The following is a 20,681-nucleotide window of genomic DNA, read 5'->3' as shown; positions in this document are numbered from 1 at the left end:
ATTTTGCAGTAGTGGGGATCTTTGAAGTCAACTGATCCAACCCAGTCCTCAGTGCATTAACTTTGTCTTGTGTGTGCTCCATCCCCAAAAAACCCAAAACCCAGTGCCATCCATAGCTCCCATAAAAATACCTGTAATCCAGCTTCTTGAACACGTTCAGTGAAGTGTAGGCATTAATATACTGTTGTTGTATGCCCTTGAATCGATTCCAACTCATAGTGGCCCTATATGACAGAGTAGAAGTGCCCCATAAGGTTTCCTAGGCAGTAATATTTATTAGCGCAGATCGCCAGGTCTTTTCTTCCATGGAGGGACTGGTGGGTTCAAATTCCCAACTTCCTGGTTAGCAGCCAAGTGCTCAAACACTGCACCACCAGGGCTCTTTATTAATATACTAGGGAAGTAGTACAACACAACAGTTAGGAGCTGGAGACTTACGGTCAGACCTGGGTTCACATCCTCAGTCTGTCATGTACTCTGTGACTGTGCATGGTACTTAGCTTCTAGAAGCCCTACATTTCCCTATCTGCAAAATGGGACAGATAATTTTACCTACCTCACAGGGTCATCTTACTTGATAAAGTACATGTAGCATTTAGCATTGGAAACATAAGTTATACTCAATAAAAGTATCTGAATTGTTCAGTGTAATTTATTATAATATGAAGTAATTTTGATAGCGCTTGTTCATTCAGGTGATATTCGTGGAGCACCTGTAATGTGTCAAACTCTATGTTAGAGTAATGTCATACTTAATAATCAAGATATTCCTGACAGTGAGCCTCTCTGTGAGCTCCAGGCATGAGTCAGTTGTCATGATCCCATGTGCTTCTCTCCTTTCAGCTGTGTCCCCATATTTCCTCAGTTCAGCTACATTAAAGTTGATGTCTCATTCCTCCATTATCTGGTTGCTCCTCCATGTTTAAGACTGATTTAACGTTTATGAAATGCCTATTGTGTGGCCAGCACTTGGTGAGAGGCTTTGCATGCAGAGATGAGTAAGGTGTGCGTCCTGCACTCTGGGACTTACTAGTCTGGAAGGGGGAGACCAATTTAGCTCTCCAGTGTAAAAAGGTAATGCAGGGGGCAGAGAGACCATCTCAGGAGATTTCCCAGATAGGAAAGCTCCCCTGGGCAGAGCTGAACTAATTCCCATCCAGGAGAGGAGTAGCCTGTAGCCATCCTCAGAAGTCACTGATTTTGTCCAGGCATTCATTTCTCTTCTATATTCTCACTCCAGAAAAGACTAAGCTTGGGCCCATCCTGTCCCCCCGAGGCAAGAGTGTTTCAGCATTTTGCTATTAGGAGAAAGACAGTATAGCATAAGAGTTAGGAGCACAGACTCTGAACCAGATATCTGAATTTGATGCATAATATTGAATGATGTATTTGACCTCTCTGCCTCAGTTTCCTCATCTGTAAAGTGGGCAGCACATCTGCATCTGTCACAGTGGTGTTAATGTCAGGATTACAATAGTAAATCTGTGAAAAGCACTTAGAACAGTCTCTGCCCTGATAAACTCTCAGCAAGTGTTAGATACTAGCTATTACTCTTGATAAACTTGAGTTTTAGTTGTCAAAACAACAAACCTAGTGTACCTTATTAACATATTTTAATTTTTTTCCCACAGTAAAATTTAAACTTAATGTTCTTAAGATTAGACTTTTTTTCCCCTTTTCATTTGATTCTTTGAAATGCTTTCTTTCAAGTTAACTACTTAAAAAAAAAAAAACAGCGAACGGAACAACTTAGAGAGGAAACTATCCTAAGGGAATTGAAGTCTAGAAATAACTATTCCGAGAGCACAAGGGCCCTCTTGTACTGTCACAAACAAAGCATAAAAGTCCCCGTTTTCTCTAGTTAACAGTGCCCAATTGATGTTCAGAGAAGGGGGCCATCCAGAGAGAAAAAAAATACTAACATTTTACAGTTATCATTTCCTTGGAAAAATATTCATTTTGGTGGAGCAGAATATTGAAGAACAGGATTGAGATGGAGTTAGGGGCCCAGACACACGAGGATCTGCTTCCTCTTTATTTGTCCCAGTTAGATTGGCTTTCGTTAGACCATTGTACAGCTTGTGTGCTGGAAGCTTCCATGGAATCTTGTCCATCAGGTTAATCTGCTGGGTGAAAAGCTAGCAAGGAAGCAAGATATCCATGTTAACAGCAGATATTTCTTCCTCTCCCTGAGCTCCAAAGATGTTATTTGGACGTAATTATGATAAGTTGACTAGGTTTTTTTCCTAGCCCAGAATTTTTCTAACCCAGAAAGGGAACTACAGAACCCTTTTTTAATGTGTATAGCTAGGAGACTAATTGGTAATAGAAAACCATATTATTTTAATCAACTGTCCATTTAGTAGCTTCAGCAAATAACAGCCATTCATACAAAGAACACAGCTACCGTTAGGACAGGGCTTCTCAACCTCAGGACTTTTGACGTTCTGCGCTGGGGGATTCTTTGTCGTGGGGCTGTCCTGTACATGGCAGAATGTTTGACAGCATCCCTGGCCTCTAACCACTAGATGCCAGGAGTACAACCCTCACATACCGAATTGTGATAAGCAAGTCAAAAAGTCAAATGTCCCCTGAGAGAGGGGGCAGAATCACCCCAATAGAACCACTGATTTAGGATAGTGAGTGTTCACTTTGATCCTACAGATTCCTTCATCGCTGTGCTTAGATTTGCATTACAGCTCTGCCGTGCGGCCAGGATACTTGGTAATTAACACGGCAGGTAGTTTTCTTGATCAGAGTGAAAATTAACCCTACTGTGCAAACTTTTTCCTGTTGTTTTTGTGTGCTGTTGAGTCAATTCCGACTCAGAGCCACCCTGTAGGGCAGGGTTGCTAAGGGGTGACTGGTGGATTCAAACTGCAGACCTTTTGGTTAGAAGCCTGAGCTCTTAACCACTTCACCACCAGGGCTCTGTCCAAACCGTAGAGGGAGAATACAATGCCTTGCCCATCTTCTCTCAACTTCCTGGAAAATAATAGCATTATTTATGATAGCAGCTACCACTTACTGATCAGTGGAGCAGCAAGCACTGTGCTTTGCCTACTTTACCTCATGTAGTTCTTACAAACCCTGTGCCAGGTAGGTGATGTGATTGCCACTTTTCATACGGGGACATCAAAGCTCAGAGAGATGAGACAACTTGCTTCGTATCACACAGCAAGCCAGTAACAGGGGCAGGATTTTTAACATGGGTCCCTGACCCCTAAAGCCCAGGTGGTAAATCACTACAGTATTAATTTGTGGATTGGAGTATCCACATTTGGCAGGTGAGCAATTGGATTTATTATTTTCTCAGGTTCAGTTGGGGATGAATCGAAAAGTGCCGTTTCCAGTTGGTTAACATTCAGCACGTTGATAAAAGCAATAAAGCTGAACCAGTTGCAGCCAAATCGCTTCTGTCTCATGGGGCCCCCATGTGTGCAGAGTAGCACTGTGCACCATAGGGTTTTCAATGACTGTGACCTTGCAGATCTCCAGGCCTTTCTTCCAAGGTGCCTCTGGGTGGATTCGAACCACCAACCTTTCGGTTACTAGCCCAGACTTAACCATTTGTGCCACGTGGGAACTTTTAGCACATTGATACTTCCCCCGAATACTGCTGTTAACACAGAGCATAAGCCTCCATTCAGCCACTGCAAAAACGTTAACTTTCCTTTTTGTAAAATCAGTAAGGTAACACACGCAAAGTGCCTTTCTAGCTCTGTGCCTGGCCGAGAGTAAGTACCCACAGGATTAAGTTCTCCCCATGAAAGTACTCTCATGGGCTCTCTGCTGCCCACTCGCAATCAGCAAGTATTGGAAAAGCAATCAAAGTGGGAAACCTTTTAGAGAAGTAGACAGAGTACTGTAAGCTGCCTTTCCAGCTGGAAGGAATGATATCTGACCTCAGCTGAGTGCCCTACGAGACGACTCGTAACAGATTTTAATGTGTCTCCCTTGTGCGTGAACTCTGCTGTCAGTCCATGCCAATCACAGTGGTCCACTCTGCAGTTACAAAATTGCCAAAACCAAACCCGGGGCCCTTGAGTTGATTCCGACTCACAGCAACCCTATAGGACAGAGAACTGCCTAGTGCTTACCCACTGTGCCATCAGGGCTCCTTCCTCTCCGCAGGGGACTGCCTTGTGTATCTCTCTCTTCCTGTTTCCACACCTTCCCCTTATGTCTTTGTCTCTGTCTCATTCCCAATTTCTGATTCTCTTTCCCTCTGTTTCTCTTCTTCTCTGTGATTCTGAATTTATTAAACATAGGTACACATATCAGCTTCCTTTCGAACATGGTTAGAAGCTGTGTTCCTGCCTTGAACAAGCTTATAGGCAGATACACATTTCGTGTAGATCTATGAATGACCTAGAACTTTTTTTTTTTTAAAGTAAGCTGTCCTACTAGTCACTTACCTGTTATTTACCCCTAACAAATGATCTTAATAACACAATAGTGTGCTTTGTGTACAATTTGCATATGAAGACATAATGTATGATTTGCATTTCTGGAGCTTTGGGAATAATTTTATTTTAGGCTGTTGAATAGAATTTGTATGTTGCATCCTTAATTTATTAATACCCAGAAATTCTCCTAAAATCTGAAACTCCAGAAAGACGGGAATAAAGCAATGGACGTGGGAGGGCTTACCGGATGTCACAGCAGCTTTATCTGTTTTACTTTCCTGGCTGGTTACCATGCTACTTGAAACATTTGAGCGTCTTTTCACCTTGTGTTAAGTTGGACAGGAATAAAACTGAACATACACAGGGCAAGATTGACCCTGAGAAGGTGACTTATCACAAATAAAACCACTTAGTGAAATGACTGCTGATAATTAAAATCACTTTTTATCAGTTCCTTAGCTAGAGGGCTTTTTAAGTATGGCTGAAGGGCATTTCAAATGACCACAATGTATGCCTATATGCATGGAGAGGGGTGGTATAATCTGCTCATTTGTCTGTCCTTCCACCCCTCTCCCGGTCCCTGTCCCTCACAATCATGTAAGCCGGAAAGTATCTCAGTCTATATTCTCTTCTTTCTTTCTCTCTCATCTCTTTAAGCTGAGGGCTTATTAGGTCGTAGAGCATTTATATAGAAGCCATCATAGCAGATGGCCGATGGCTACCAATCAGGGGACACACATTTGATTCCATCTTTATTTCATGGTGTATTTTCACCTGTGTGTTCGATAGAGGCCATTTGAGAAAATGAAAGGTGCTCTGGTTGGCACGAACGGTTAAGTGGTAGACTTTTAGCTGAAAGGTTGGTGGTTTGAACCCACCCAGAGATGCCTCAGAAGACAGGCTTGGTGACCTGCTTCTGAAAGGTCACACCTTGAAAACCCTGTGGAGAGGTTTTACTCTGCACACATGGGGTCGCCATGAGTCAGAATTGACTTGACAGCATCTAACAACAATAACAACAAAGGTTACAGCACAGTCTCTACTAGGTACCTCTTGGTCATCGTAACATTTTAATCACACTTAAATGCTGTCTGAGTTTACTTTTCTCGGATGTAGAATGAAATTCAGAACGTGCAGTCCTGTAAGGGAAGGGCTAAATGATGCAGAGTCTTACCCGGTAATAATAGTTGTAGGAACTGTTTGAATTCAGCTGGAAATGGGAACTGCTTGTGGTAGAAATAGTGATGTCATGTAAATATTTCCCCGTAGTTACTGTTTAGAACTTTATTTCAAGGAGTGGGGAGAGAAAATATCTTGACCTCTTATGTCTATAAAAATAAGAGTATGAAACTACTTCAATGAACTAGTTAAAAGGAAATATATACACAAAAAAAGGAAGTCTATGTAAAGAAAGCATACCTGGTGGTGCAGTGGTTAAGAGCTTGGCTGCTAACCAAAAGGTCAGCAGTTCGAATCTATTGGACGCTCCTTGGGAACCCTATGGGGCAGCTCTACTCTGTCTTGTAGGGTTGCTATGAGTCAGAATGGACTCGACAGCAATGGGTCATATATAGAAAAAAAGTGCATTACTTTAAAATATTCAGTTCAGAACTAGAGAATAAAACTTTTAAACTATCTTGGAACAGCTTTTTTCTTCTATTCTTTTTTTTTTTTAAGTGTTAAAATTTTTGTTCTTTTATTGAAGTCACTGAGCTCCCTCTTGTGGCTTTATGAAAAACTTCAGTTTCAAGGAAAACAGGTTTATCCTTAGCAATAGGAAACCATTTCTCTTCCAGTAAGGAAACATTTTTCTAAAAGAAAGAGAGAGAAGAAGGAATAAAAGGGAAGGAAGGAAACTAACTTTGGTGAAAAACCAGATTTGCTGAAAACGACCATCCCATAGAGAATCCTATTTTGTGATAATGTTGTTAGGTGCTGTAGAATTGGTTTCAACTTAAAGTTGACTCTACATACAACAGAATGCAATGCTGCCCAGGCCTCTGCCATCCTCACAATCATTGCTATGTTTGAGCCCATTGTTGCGGCCTCTGTATCAATCCACCTTGTTGAGGGTCGTCCTCTTTTTCACTGACTCTCTACTTTACCAAACATCATGTCCTTCTCCAGCCATCCTCACGTCCAAGGATCATTCTGGCTCTACTTCTTCCAAGACAGACTTGTTCATTCTTCTGGCAGTCTGTAGTATATCCATTCAATATTCTTCGCCAGCACGATAACTCAAATGCATCGTAGCCAACCTCTACTGAACGTCTAAGGAGCCCCCGGGTGGGGCAAATGATTGACCGTTCAGACCTACCTAGAGACCCCTTGGAAGTAACCTGGTGATCTGCTTCCGAAAGGTCACAGCCTTGAAAATCCTATGGACTGCTGTTCTATTCTGTACACTTGAGTTCACCGGAAGTTGAAATCTACTCGACAGCAACTAACAACCTTGAACATCTACTGTATGCTACTAAATATACTAGATAATGTGTTGGCCTTCTTATCCATTGTCCTCATCTTCACAATAAACCTGTAAGCCAGGTAATATAACCATTTTATGAATGTGAGACGCGGTATCCTTTCCTCTCTCAAGGGAATTAGTTAAGGAGACCATACATATACCTTTACTTTTTGCTTCTGTGGAAGAATGAAAGTGTAGAAATCTTATGTTTTCCTATTTTAAAAAATGACTTTTTACATCAAATTATTTGCCTTAAATAAAGTCTGGAGTAGTAGGTAGGTTTTTTTCTTAAAAACATAGTATTGTTCAACAATTCATTTCTGTTCTTGTTTCTCTCTAGTTACCCGTCTCTGGTAACTTGATTGACCTTTACGGTAACCAAGGCTTACCACCCCCGGGCCTGACCATCAGCAACTCCTGTCCAGCCAACCTTCCCAACATAAAAAGAGAGCTCACAGGTGAGTACCAATCAGATGTCCTTTTTGCTGTGGGTTTTCTCTTAACATCCTGATTAGGCAAAGTGCTCAAAATAAGGCCCTCCAGGTTCTATCCAGCTCACAGACATACTTTGTTAAGTCTATACAGTGATGTAGAAAATTGAGCAATATTTTAAAATGGAGGAATCATACTTAAAAATCCTGATTTCCAGTATTTCTTGAGATACTGGGGATCTGGGCTGCCATTACTCCATGGCAACCATTACTGTGTCTATGACTACTGTCCTCTTTGGGGTAAGGGTACAGGCAACACTCTTTAACTCCAAAGTGTCTCCACCCAGCCGGGTATTTATGTTACTTGCCAAGAAGGCATTTGAGTTTGAGAACCCTGGTCTGAAATTTCCTTTGATGCGCATTCGAGCCCACAGTTAGGGTAGGATAAGAATGCATTTCTTATATCTTCAGAAGCCTGATGTCATTTTTGCTATATCATGTGCAAAGGATTTTTTGCACACAGGGAAAAAAAAATAAATTATAAACTGGAGCAAAGAATGTGTGTTCTTGAGGCAAGTGTGAAATTACCTATTTTGCCATTTTGTTTAACACTTTAGGAAAGAATTTGGCCAACAAAACATGACAGAAAGTATATTAGAACTGGTATTCTACTATGCTGAATTTTATGCCCCCCACTTTTTTGGGGGAAAGGGCCGTTGCGTCACGCAGAATTTGGTGAACAGAGAATATGGTATAAAAAATTCCAGTTTTGTTCAAGGTGTCTTTAAAATAATGAAAATTGTGGCAAGACAAAGACATTTTTAAAAAAATAATTGATTTGGGTTAAAAATGCAATTAACTGATTAATTATTAATAATTAGGAACTATCAATAGCCAAAAAACAAGTAGGTACCTGGAAGGAAAAGTACCACAAAGTCTTAGAAAGTGTTGCCAAATGAGATCTCTGTTAGACAATGATGAAGTATTGCCAAAGTGACATGAATAAAAACATCTTGCCACTTGAATGGAAAGTGAAATATTGAATTACATGTATGACTGTGTCCTCAGAAACAAAAAACACCCTAGGATATCACTGAAGCGGACAATGTGTGAATGAATGTTGCCTGTCAGGCTTCTACATGGAAAAGAAAATAATCTTCTTTTAGATTCACTTACAAAATTTTAAAAATTGCGTATACATATAATAAATATATATGCATAATTTATAGCACTGACATGTATATGGCTGCTAAGCAAAAGGCTGGCGGTTCAAATCCACCAGCCACTCCTTGGAAACCCTATGGAGCAGTTCTGCTCTGCCTTATAGGGTCCGCTATGAGTTAGAATCGGCTCGACAGCAACAGGTTTGGTTTTTTCTTTTTTTTTTGACGTGTGTCTGTACACACACACACCACATAATATTTCAGTGTCTATAAATCATGCAAAAAGAGATTATTATTTTGAGGTAAAATTCTGAATTATGATCATGTAATATTTTTTGTTCTCTGTAAGGCAAAAAAATGTCATCTTTGTCACAGAAACCTCCTAAGAGTATCTATGCGAAGAGACCTTTTCAGACAGAAAAGTTGTCACCAAATACCTCTCTACGCCTTTTTTCTTTTCTTTTTTTTTAAATAGACTAAAACTAGTAAGCAGTTGCCCCTAAGAGTCAGTAAACAATTTCACTAAATCATGTTCCGGCAGAACCTGCCACCCAGCCCTGAAAAAGTGAATTCATTTCCATGAATCGGTCAGAGAACATGGCGGTCATTTGGGTCCTCTCTACTCACTTTCCGTGGCAGTGTGTTACTTTATAAAGGCAGCAGGCAAAGACCAAGAAGTTCTGTGGCTTGAAAAGAAAATTCGATTTAACTCCTGACAATAGAATGTTGACCGTGAAGTTCCGTGGTTTTCTAGTTATTTTATTCTTGTTAGTGCCTGAGTAGGTGTACAGTGTGCCATGGATCTTGTACCATTTTGTGAAAGCCATGTTTTTGCATTTATTTTATATATATTGCTTTTTTTAAAAAATGCAAGCTTTTAAGAAATTTAGAAAAGCAAATATACTTAGAACCAAGATATATAAGCCTCCGTATGTATAGAAAATGAGATGTTTTGTAGTTGACTTTAATAGTATTTTATAGATTTATAGTTTGTTATGTTAGTTTATTGTGTGCCTTGAACAGTTCCAATTTCTAATTACTTCATTCACGTGCACAGCGTGTATTTTTCCCACAGAGTCTGAAGCAAGAGCATTGGCTAAAGAGAGGCAAAAAAAGGATAATCACAATTTGAGTAAGTTGATTTTATTTATGTTCATGACATTTTGATACTGGAGTTGAGATTTGCTCATACATCAAAATATTTTTCTAGAAACTTTGAAAGGAAATTGATTTCTCTTACCATTAAAATACGTTATATGAAAGAAAACTGTGTTTCAGAGAAACCAAGGAGTATCTTTTTTTCCCAGATTTCATCAAATAGAGTTTGTTTACATATTTGTTTTCAGTACTCTGGAAAGTATTTATATTCCTTATAGAAGTCTTGTTGTTATCATGGTTTTTTATTTTTTTGGTGAAAGGTAGTCTTGATCCCCAACTACCCAATTATAAGTGTTGCTCACACAGGAACTTATTAACAAAAGGGATTATGGGATCAACCTTCTCCAGTGAGATTTGAAGGGGGAAAAAAAAAAAAACCTGGAAGGGAGGTAATGGGTGAGGTGGCGTCCCAAATATCTATCTTTACCTGTAATTAAAAAATTTTTTTTTAAAGTCCTGTACCATTTAACATATTTTTTACATGTTTAATTTAATCACACTCAAAAATTTTAAACTTTTTCCTATGAAAGTTTAAATTTTTGTTTAATAAACCAGAGACTGCACAATAAATAAAGAATTGGGCTTAGAGGAAGAAAGTGTGTGTGTCTGTGTGTATATGTGTGTGTTTCTGTGTGTGAGGTGTGTATTTCTCATTTCATGGCCTCAGGTCCTCTTTTTCCTTACTTGATTTTTAAGCATATGAGTTAATACATAAACACTTTCTCCTTATAAAAAGTAAACCATCATAGAACAATGACAGAGTTCTTTGATGTCCCTCCCTAATCCCCAGGGGTAGCCATTCTTTAGTTTTGTTTTGTTTTTCAATTTGGTGCTGCACTTCTCAACCTTTTTCTGTGTATTTAAGAGTATACACCCGTGTACATGCAAATAGAAAATAACATTGTTTTGTGTCTGTTTTAACACGAACAGTATAATAGTACCCATATCTGGTTGCTGCATATTTTTTTAAATCAACAGTTTGTCCTGAAGACCTTTTGCTGGTTGAAATCTAGACTGACTGTTTAAAAACGGTTGCATAGCACTCTGCAGTGTGATGTATGATACTGACTCATTCCCCTGCTGCTGAGTGTTTATGGTTTTCAGTTTTCCTCTATTATAGCCAGTACCACAGTGAACATTCTTGTGCTTGCCTCTTTGTGTACAGGGGAGTTTGTTTCTCTAGGTTGTTGTTAGTTGCCACTGAGTCAGCTCTGACTGAAGGCAGTCCCATGTACAACAGAAAAAAAAAAAACATTGCCTGGTCCTGCCCCATCTTCATAATTGTCGGTCGGCTCGAGTCCACTGTTGCAGCCACTGTGTATTTTGAATGTCTTCCAACCTAGGAAGCTCATCTTCCAGCAGTATATCAGACAATATTCTGTTGTGATCCGTAGGATTTTCACTGGCTAATGTTCAGAGGTAGCTAGCCAGGTCTTTCTTCCTAGTCTGTCTTAGTCTGGAAGCTCTGCTGGCTGAAACCTGTCCACCATGGGCGACCTTGCTGGTATCTGAAATACAGGTGGCATAGCTCCCAGCATCACAGCCACACACAAGCCATCACAGTATGATACACTGACAGGCAGGTGGTGGTTTTCTAGGTTGGATGCTGACAGATGGAATTGTTGGATCTCAGAGTATGTGTTTTTCCTTTCAGTAGATACTGCCTGTCACAGTGTCTGTTTTAGGTATGAAAAACTTTCCTCATCTTTTAACTTAAAAGATTTGGACTAATAATTTCTAAGATCTCCAACTTGTAAGTAATTTCACTCTAAAATATTTCTCCTTTTAAAGTATTCTAAAATATGACAATTAGGTAGTATCCAAAACTTCACTTAACTAAAACGTGGCAAACGAAGTTGGATCTTGTCAAAAACAGTATTCGCCTTTGATTAGGCACCCAAACCCTCAAGTCCAAGGTTGTCAGTAAAGTGCAAACATGATTAGTTCAAATTCTTTGGGCTATAAAGTGATCTTTAAAATCATATCTAACTATTGGAAATTAATACCCCAGGTCAGATTGCCCTTGAGCCTAGTTCTTCCTCTTCTTGTCATTTATCTTGTAAGAATATTTGCCATTCCTTCCAAAGGAATACATTCATTTATTCATTTGGCCATTAACTATTTATTGAGCTCCCATTAGATATGAAGCCCATTTCTGTAGAAGTGAACCAGGCAGAGAGGCCCCCTATCCTTAAGCACTTACATTAGGTCCAGGGTAGACAGAATAGAAGAACAAACAAATACATTAATATGCTGTTTCCAGACATAGCTTAAGTACTATGACCAGGAAAAAATGTGCACATGAGCACTGGTGCAAGAATGTATTGTGCCTTTGAAAACGAGGGAGAAATTGGAAATAGCCTGCATGTTAGTCACTAGAGAATGTATGACTAAATGATGGCATGTCCATGTAAGGGACGCACAGTGGTGCCAGTGAAGGGTGCAGTGGGTGTGAGACTTAGATGGGTGTCTACGCTGTGGCGTTGGATGAGAAGAGCAAACGACAGGATAATGTGTGTAGTATCCCACGGTGTATGCAGTACACATTATATAGGGATATGCTTGTGTGTGTTTATGTCAGTTTTTATGTGCATGCGTGAAGATCTAGAAATCACCTTTATCAATGGCAATTTCCCCAGTCACGTAGGTATTGAGGAGCCCTGGTGGCATAGCAGTTAAGAGCGTGGCTGCTAACCAAAAGGCCAGGAGTTCAAATCTACCAGCCACTCCTTGGAAATGGTATGGGGCAGTTCTAGTCTGTCCTGTAGGGTCGCTATGAGTCAGAATCAACTTGATGGCAACAGGTTTGTTTGTTTGTTTTAATAGGTATTGAGTGGTATAAAGAGTTGACTTTTTCCTTTATACATTTTTTTAGAAACTTTTGTATTACTCTTATCGTAAGATAATAGTTGAAGACGGAAGACACCAAATTAAAATAAAGAGTGGCACATTTAAATGTACTGACAGGGAAAGGTATCAACAATATGCTATGAAGTGAGAGAAGAAAGATGCAGAATAGTTTTTTGTGTAACTTCACTTTAAATATATCCTTCTTTATTTAACAAGTGTTTGTCAAGGGCTTACTATATGCCAAGCACACATATGGGTGCTTGGAATGCAACAATAAACCCATTGCTGTTGAGTCGATTCCAACTCATAGTGACTCTATAGAAGTGCCCCATAGGGTTTCCAAGGCTGTAATCTTTATGGGAGCAGACTGCCACATCTTTCTCCCACAGAGCAGCTGGTGGGATCAAACTGCCGTCCTTTCAGTTAGCAGCCAAGTTCTTTCACCAGTGTGCCACCAGTAGGTAAACCAAATAAGTGAATAAACAAAAGGCGTGGATGTTAGATGGTAGAATGTGTTATTATCAGGAAAAAGACTGCCAAAAAATAGAGTATCACTGATGTAGGGGATGGTGGGTCAGTTTTAAGTAGGGTGGCCCAGGAAGCCTCACAGGTGAATCTGAGTAACTACCTGAAGGAGATGAAGAAGCAAGCCATCAGATATCTGGGAGGAAAGGTGTTCCAAGCAGGGGGGGGTCAGCACTGTAAAGTCCTAAGGTGGCGAGTGTGTCAGGCTTGGAAGAATAGCAAGGAGACCAGTGGGCTGAAGGGGAGGAAGGCGATGTGGCACAGTAAGAGATACGCGACATCCTTACAGGAGGTCTCAAGGACTTGGCTTTTCTCTAGGTGATGTGGAAAGCTGTTGAAGGGTTTTGAGCAAAAGTTTGGCATGATCTGACTTATGTTTTATTTAACAGCTGCTGCTTTTTCCTAGATAGACTGAAGGGGGTAGGAAGCAGTGGGCACAGGGAAAGTAGAGCTAGCAGCTGAGGATTGTTATAATCCAGGCAGGAGATGGTGCTGTCCTTCTAGGCGTAGCTGTGGAGGTTGGGAAGTGGTCAGATTCTGGAGGTATTTTAAAGGTAGAGCTGCAGATTTGAGCAGGTGTCAGATGTGGAAAGAAGGGAGGTGCTGAATTGATTCAGAGGCTCTGGTTTTGGAAGGATGGAGTTATCATTAAGGGAAGTCTGTGGATGGAGCAGAGCCCCTATGTGGTGGGAATGGTTAAGGCGCTTGGCCACCAGTTGAAAGGTTGAAGTTCGAATCCACCCAAAGATGCCTCAGAAAAAAGCCCTGGAGATCGGCTTCTGAAAATTCAGCCACTGAAACCCCCGTGGGACACACTTCCGCCCTGACACACACAGGGTCACCGTGAGTCACAGTCACCTTGACCCCAGGTGTTTTTTTCGGGGGGAGGGGTGGGAGGTGGAGCAGATGTGAGCCAGAAAGACCAGGAGCTCGTGTTTGGGCTAGCCATAAACCTCCATGTGGGGACCTCTCGTCATCAGTTATGAGCTTGGAGTTCTGGGAGAATGGCCAGGCTGGAAATATGGAGAATTCAAAATTATGAGACTGTCCCGAGATAATCAAGAAGAAAATGTGGACAGAGAAAGAGACCTAAGGACTCAGTACTGGGGAGTGTGTGTGTGTGTGTGTGTATTTTCAGAGCATAAAAGTAGTCAGAAAGAGATAGATAAGAAATAGAACATTGATGGTATCTGGATTTATACGAGACTTTTATTTCTCTTTTTACTTTATATATTTCAGTATTGTTTGAATTTTTGTGATTAAATTTGGTAAAAAGAAGAAAAATGTCTTGCTTCAGAGTTTTAAAGGAGGCTAGCTTAGAGAATGGGTAGCCCAAAACCTCCTTCTTCAGAGCCATTAAAAATCACTCAGCATACCCACTCCTCGCTTGTTAGGTTCCAAAGACCAGGTTATTATACAAAAATTGGCATTGTGCAAAAATGGAGGATGACCACACATTAAGTCACAAAATGGAAAATGACTACATCATTACACAGCTATCAAATTATATCATTATGTAACTGCCAAATTACATCATTACATAACTGTCAAACCAGTGAGAATTATGACCCAGCCAAGCTGACACACAGTCTTAACCATCACAGCCTTGCCTTGCACCTTGGCATCCATTACTGCAAGGTGTACGTTGTTAATGCACAAAATAGTTGGATAGTAGATTTTTTACTATTGTTGTAAATGAGAAATGTCAGATAACAAGATATTCGATAAGTGAGGAGTAGGTGTGTTTGGTTATAAATATTTTTGAAAGTAAAATATGAACAACTTTAACCCAATGTATTAGACCTTAAATTATTTGGAAACTATTTGCTATACTAGTAAATTAGAAACATTTATTATCTCATGTTGTTGTTATTGTTAGGTGCTGTCGAGTTGATTCTGACTCATAGCGACCCTAGGTACAATAGAACAAAACACCGCCCAGTCCTGCACCACCTTCAGGATCATTGCTGCGTTTGAGCCCATTGTTGCAGCCACTGTGTCAGTCAATCTCGCTGAGGGTCTTCCTCTTTTTTGCTGACCCTCTACTTTACCAAGCATGATATCCTTCTCCAGGGACTAGTTCCTCCTGATACATGTCAAAAGTACGCGAGATGAAGTCTCGCTGTCCTTGCTTCTGAGGAGAATTTTGGCTGTACATCTTCCAGGACAGATTTGTTCATTCTTCTGGCAGTCCGTGGTATATTCAGGATTCCTCGCCAACACTGTGATTCAGAGGCATCAATTCTTCTTCCATCTTCCTTGTTCATTGTCCAGCTTTCACATGCATATGAGGCGATTGAAAACACCATGGCTTGGGTCAGATATACCTTAGTTCTCAAAGTGACATCTTTGTTTTTTAACACTTTTAAAGAGGTCTTTTTGCAGCAGATTTGCCCAGTGCAATGAGTTGTTTTATTTCTTGACTGCTGCTTCCATGCGTGTTGGTTGCGGAGCCAAGTAAAATGAAATCCTTGACAACTTCAGTCGTTTCTCCATTTATCATGATGTTGCTTTTATTGGCCCAGTTGTGAATATTTTTGTTTTCTTTACGTACTGGATTTTGAAATTTAATATGAAGCAAAGAATGTAAACTAATTTATAATTTTTATATTGATTGCATGTTGAAATGATAATATTTTAGATATATTCCAGTCCAAACACCCAGTCGATTCCGACTCATAGGACAGAGTAGAACTGCCCCGTAGAATTTCCAAGGAGCGCCTGGCGGACTCGATCTGCCGACCCTTTGGTTAGCAGCCATAGCACTTAACCACTACGCCACCAGAGTTTCCTATTTTAGATATATTAGACTAATTTTTTTTTTTTTTTAGTATTTTAGATATATTAGACTAAAAAAATCACAATTAATTTAACCTCTTTACTTTTTTAATGTGGCTACTAAAAAGAGAATTTAAAATTACGTGTATTACTTGAACTCTATTTCTGTGGGACAGTGCTGGCCTAGGGTATTGTATGCTCTGTGAGCTAAGAGTGTTTGTTACATTTTTTAATTGTTGGAGGGAAATCAACAGAAGAATAATATGTGTGGCATGTGAAGATTATTTAATATTCAAATTTCAACATCATATATAATTCTAGTGCTTATTAGTAGAATTACATTAGAAAAATTGGACTCTTAAAAAAAATCGTGGAAATTTCTTCTCTGTGTTGTTGTTGTAAGTACCTACATAATATCCTCTGTCTTACCACTTGGCCTGCAAAGCTAAAATACTACCTGGGTTTTTGCAGAAAAAGTTTGCTGATCTCTGGTCTAGAGGATCGAGGTTTGAGTTCTGACTGTTCGCTATTTACTTGCCTTAATATTTCTAAGGTGGTTTTGTCATTTGTAAGTGAGGATAGTTTAACTTGGATTTCAATATTTTTATAGGATCAAATAGGAGACTTTTTTACCTAAGGACTTTGTAAACGATAAAGTTCTCTATAGGGGTTGCTCATTTTTTAAAGTTCTTTGACCTCAGTACCAAGAACGTGGGGCTAAGCGGGGGAAGTGGGTTCAGGTCCATTTTCCTGACCTGGTGAAGTTAATACGCACGTGCCTGTAATGAGATGTGCTAAATGCATGTATGACGCAGTTACTAACAGCCATGTTCTGTGCTCTTTTCTTGAAGTTGAACGAAGGAGAAGATTTAACATAAACGACCGCATTAAAGAACTAGGTACTTTGATTCCCAAGTCAAATGACCCGTGAGTACAATTGCGTGTCAATCTGTATCATCTATTTTTTTCATACCTTCATTTTTTTTTCATGTGTTGCAAAACTGCTCAGTTATAAGAAGCTAGGGTAAAGAATTCCCCCAACCCTTCTGGTTCCTAAATAATTTTTACAGCTTTCTTTGGCTTAGTCTCATTGGATTAAAACGTCCAGGGAAACACACTGAATTGTACAGAAGGATTCCTGGACACGAGGTGTTTAGCTTTGGATGTGAGCAGGTAGTTCTTCTGGAATCCGAGAATCCTTAGCAAGTAAATACCGAGGTATTAAAAATATATTTATATTTCAACAGTTGCTGCAGTGCACAGTTCAGTAGCCGTTAAAGCAAGATTTGTTGTCTGTTTGCTCTTCAACTTGTACAATATCTGTAGGCACTGATGAACACATATTGGGAACTTCAAGTTTAACAATGTTCAACAGATTAGAAGTCAGTTGTTTTTATGAAACTTGCATGCTGTTTGTTTTACCCATCAGAAAAAAAATACAAGTTTTAATCGTCTTGTAAGTATAGGCCAGCTAATTCAGATTATAACTTCCAATACCCTCCATCCACCCTTTCAGAGATAACAGTTGTAAAGATAATTTTCCTGCAGCTCCCATACCAACCTTAGAGGTACCTGCAGCGTCAGCAAATGGGACCAACAAGTATACAATTTTTATCCATTAGAAACTGGCCCATTTAAACCCAGGGGCTAGGGGATGTATACACTTTAATGGCCCCATGGGCCTTCTATGGAATTAGCCTTTTGAATATGACCTTTTAGCTACCTAATAAAATGTGAAGATGAAATCAAGCATTAGCCAGGCAAAGCTTATTAAATTTGCTATTCACATTATTGTCGGGGAATTTGTGACAAAATAAAATAAGGCCATTGCCCATTGTGAGGTGGTTTTGATAAATGTCGAAGCACAATATCCATCTTCAACATTTTGCTTTCCCAGGTTTCAAGGAAAGCCATTTTGAAACTCGAAACATTCAAATTCTCAGTTCTGCAGCACAAATTTATCCTACTCAGGGGCTGTGACCTTCATTTCCTATAGTCAGTCTTGCATGATAGTTGAAATTGAATTCCCATTTTCCTGTTCTTTATCAGCTTTCACTTGTTAGCACATTCTTTTAAACTGTAGCGTGTGAATCTCTTTAGCAACGTATTATGAAATTATGGGGCTACAGGGAAAGCTGGTAGTATTTGCATATCTTCTCTCTCCATTGTATTGGGATAGTTCTGTGTTTATAATCTGCAGCGGTAGTGATCTTTAATTGTAGGCATTGTTTTAAGATAAAACGGGCTGTATCTGTAGGGTGGTTTTCCCAGGCCAGGTTTCTGGAGCATGTCTTGGGGCTGCTATAGAGACACAGCCTAGTGGATGAGGGTCTCAGCACCATACCCTCGCTTGTCCCCCAGGGCGGTTCTGCTTCTGTTGATTTTGCATATTGGGGATCTGTGTACACTTCTGTTTGGATTTTTAAAAAAGAGTTCTTTTCATTAAAAAAAAAAAAAAGTTGAAAACCTTCTACAAGTATAATTGATTGATTGGATCTCAGAAGGAAGCAAAACCCAAGTTAATTGGTTGCAATAGCCATTTCATAAAAACTTTGAGTGGCTGCTTGCATGTCCCGATACCGGCCGGCACCTTACGGGCCTAGTTGGGGCGTTGTTCATTACCATTACAGTTCCCTGTGGCTATCAAAGCTTCCATGACTTTGTTCTCTGCCCTGAATGTTAAGTCTGCTCTTCACTCACCCCGAGGTGCTCAGGACGCCTCCCTGAGTTGCTGTCTTTGGTGCTCAGACCCCAGGGATTAACCCTGGGGAACTCTCTGGGGGCAGTACCTCTGCCTCTCTTGGGAGAACTTCTGTTTTTTTCTTCATCTAACCCATGTGAGAATCAATTACTTGGTGACTTGTTTTAATGGCACTCCATCTGCGTGTCCCACCTGATACTTCCAATCTGCTTTTAGTAGCTATAGATTATAGGGTAGGTGAGTCTGTACATTACATTGTTTTCCTTTTCATTATCATTGTCGTTATTATCATAAATATCTGTAGAAGGGTTTAGATTAATTAAAGCACTGTGGAAATATGCTTTATTATTACTTATGTAATTATAATTCATTCATAATAGTTATTTTTCTGGGGTGCTCTAAATTTTTTAAGGTGCTTTTACCTACGTTTTAATGATGATCTTGATTTTCTCATACATGAGTACATTAGAGCTATAGCGATTATGAACTGCTGAGAGACGCCAAGTTCAGGATGCCTTGGTGTGAATTCCAAACCAGTCCTTTATTAGGTTGTCTGATCTTGGGGAAGGTGCTTGAGTTCTTGTACTTTATTTTTCTCATCTGTTTAAAAAAAGTATCAGGATATTCCTGCCTAGTCTAGTTGTTCAGAATGATCAATACTATAAGGTGGAGGATAAAGTGGTGGCTTAAGGCATGGACTCTGGAGCTGGATTTCCTAGACTCTCTGGCTCTGCCACTTCCTAGCTGTGTGATGTTAAGCAGATTACTTAACCTCTCTGAGCCTTAGTTTCTCCATCTATAAAACACTATTAGTACTACTCACTGAGATTGTCAGGAATAAAGGAGCTGTAAGATACTGTACCTGGCACATAGTAAATGCCACTTAAAGATACTTACTGTGCTATGTTGAGCCCTTAACACAGCACCTGCTCCATTATTTGAATCGTGTTCTAAACTTTTCACAGCACGTTCGCGTAAACCTTCGATTTTAGTAGCGTGCCTACAAGGCAGCCAATACAGGTGTGATCTGGCCACTTTATAGATGAGGAAGCAGACAGAGAAAGGTCAGATAGCCTGTTCGTGATAAAATCCCGGGCTGCCACTTCTGTGTCGCACACGATCAAGTAGTGGGTTTTTGTTTTTTACCATAGCTTATGATGTCTGAGTTAGATTTGTGATCCTAGAAACATGTAACTGTTTAAAACTGTGTTTAAGAATATTGACTTTGGCTTGATCAACAGGCCTAAATTTAAATTTTGACTCTACCTTGTACTGGCCAGGTGAAGCTTCTCGGTTGCAGCACCTGTGCTAGGTCGCTCACTCCCAGGCAGCTTGTCCCAGTTATGCAGGATAAGGCGTAAGAGGTGGTGGGCAGTGTCGGGCATGAGGCAAGCACCCGGGGACAGCAGCCGTTTATAATGCCAGCCCTGTTATTAACATCTCTAGAAGCGGAATGCTTCCCATTTCCATTGAGTCTCACATCCTAAGAAGTCTGTTTTCCCCTGTTTTCCTCAGAGACATGCGCTGGAACAAGGGAACCATTTTAAAAGCGTCTGTGGACTATATTCGAAAGCTGCAACGAGAGCAACAGCGCGCAAAGGAACTTGAAAACCGACAGAAGAAACTGGAGCATGCCAACCGGCACTTACTGCTCAGAATTCAGGTGTGTGGCACGTGCCGGGTACGTTCACCGTGTGCCTGTTGTTAGTCGCCATCAAGTCAGCTCGGACTCGCTGGTGTGGCCGCTGTATTTGAGAACCTTCTAACCTAGGGCTGATCTTTTGGCGCTATATCAGACAACGTTCTGTTGTGATCCACTGGGTTTTCATTGACTAATTTTTGGATGTAGATTGCCAGACCTTTCTCCCTAGTCTTAGTCTAGAAGCAGCACTGAAACCTGTTCATCATGGGTGACTTGGCTAACTTTTCAGATACTGGTGGCATAGCTTTCAGCATCACAGCAACATGCCAGCCAGTGTAGTACAACAAATGACTGAGGGGTGGTGGTGGTTATATATTATTGTCTTCAAAATAGGAGAAGGAAGGATATCAGGAGCATAAACAGTTGGCTTACATGATGCTAATACTTGTTAAATATATGGACGTCTCAGTATTTGGGAGATGAGAGGGGAGATAGTCCATGATCAAAGCCCATGTTTATAGGGAACTTGAGGACACCTAGTGGCTCTTATAATAAGGATA

General features: G+C 40.2%; 1 protein-coding gene across 2 annotated transcripts in view; it reads left to right on the top strand.

Annotated features, from left to right (window-relative positions):
• The window catches only part of MITF (melanocyte inducing transcription factor), a 281,453-nt gene that overhangs the window by 247,130 nt on the left and 13,642 nt on the right, over positions 1 to 20,681 (top strand). The window contains exons 6-9 of one of the 2 annotated variants that reach the window (XM_010590059.3): positions 7,214 to 7,331; positions 9,543 to 9,599; positions 16,630 to 16,705; positions 19,995 to 20,142. In XM_010590059.3, the coding sequence (XP_010588361.1) occupies positions 7,214 to 7,331; positions 9,543 to 9,599; positions 16,630 to 16,705; positions 19,995 to 20,142 (399 nt within the window). Of the gene's footprint in view, positions 1 to 7,213; positions 7,332 to 9,524; positions 9,600 to 16,629; positions 16,706 to 19,994; positions 20,143 to 20,681 lie in introns of both variants that reach the window. The other variant, XM_010590058.3, reaches the window with a different exon arrangement.

This window comes from Loxodonta africana, chromosome 22 (genome assembly GCF_030014295.1).
Source record: "Loxodonta africana isolate mLoxAfr1 chromosome 22, mLoxAfr1.hap2, whole genome shotgun sequence".
Lineage (NCBI taxonomy): Eukaryota > Metazoa > Chordata > Mammalia > Proboscidea > Elephantidae > Loxodonta > Loxodonta africana.
This window is presented reverse-complemented; position numbering and strand designations above follow the sequence as displayed.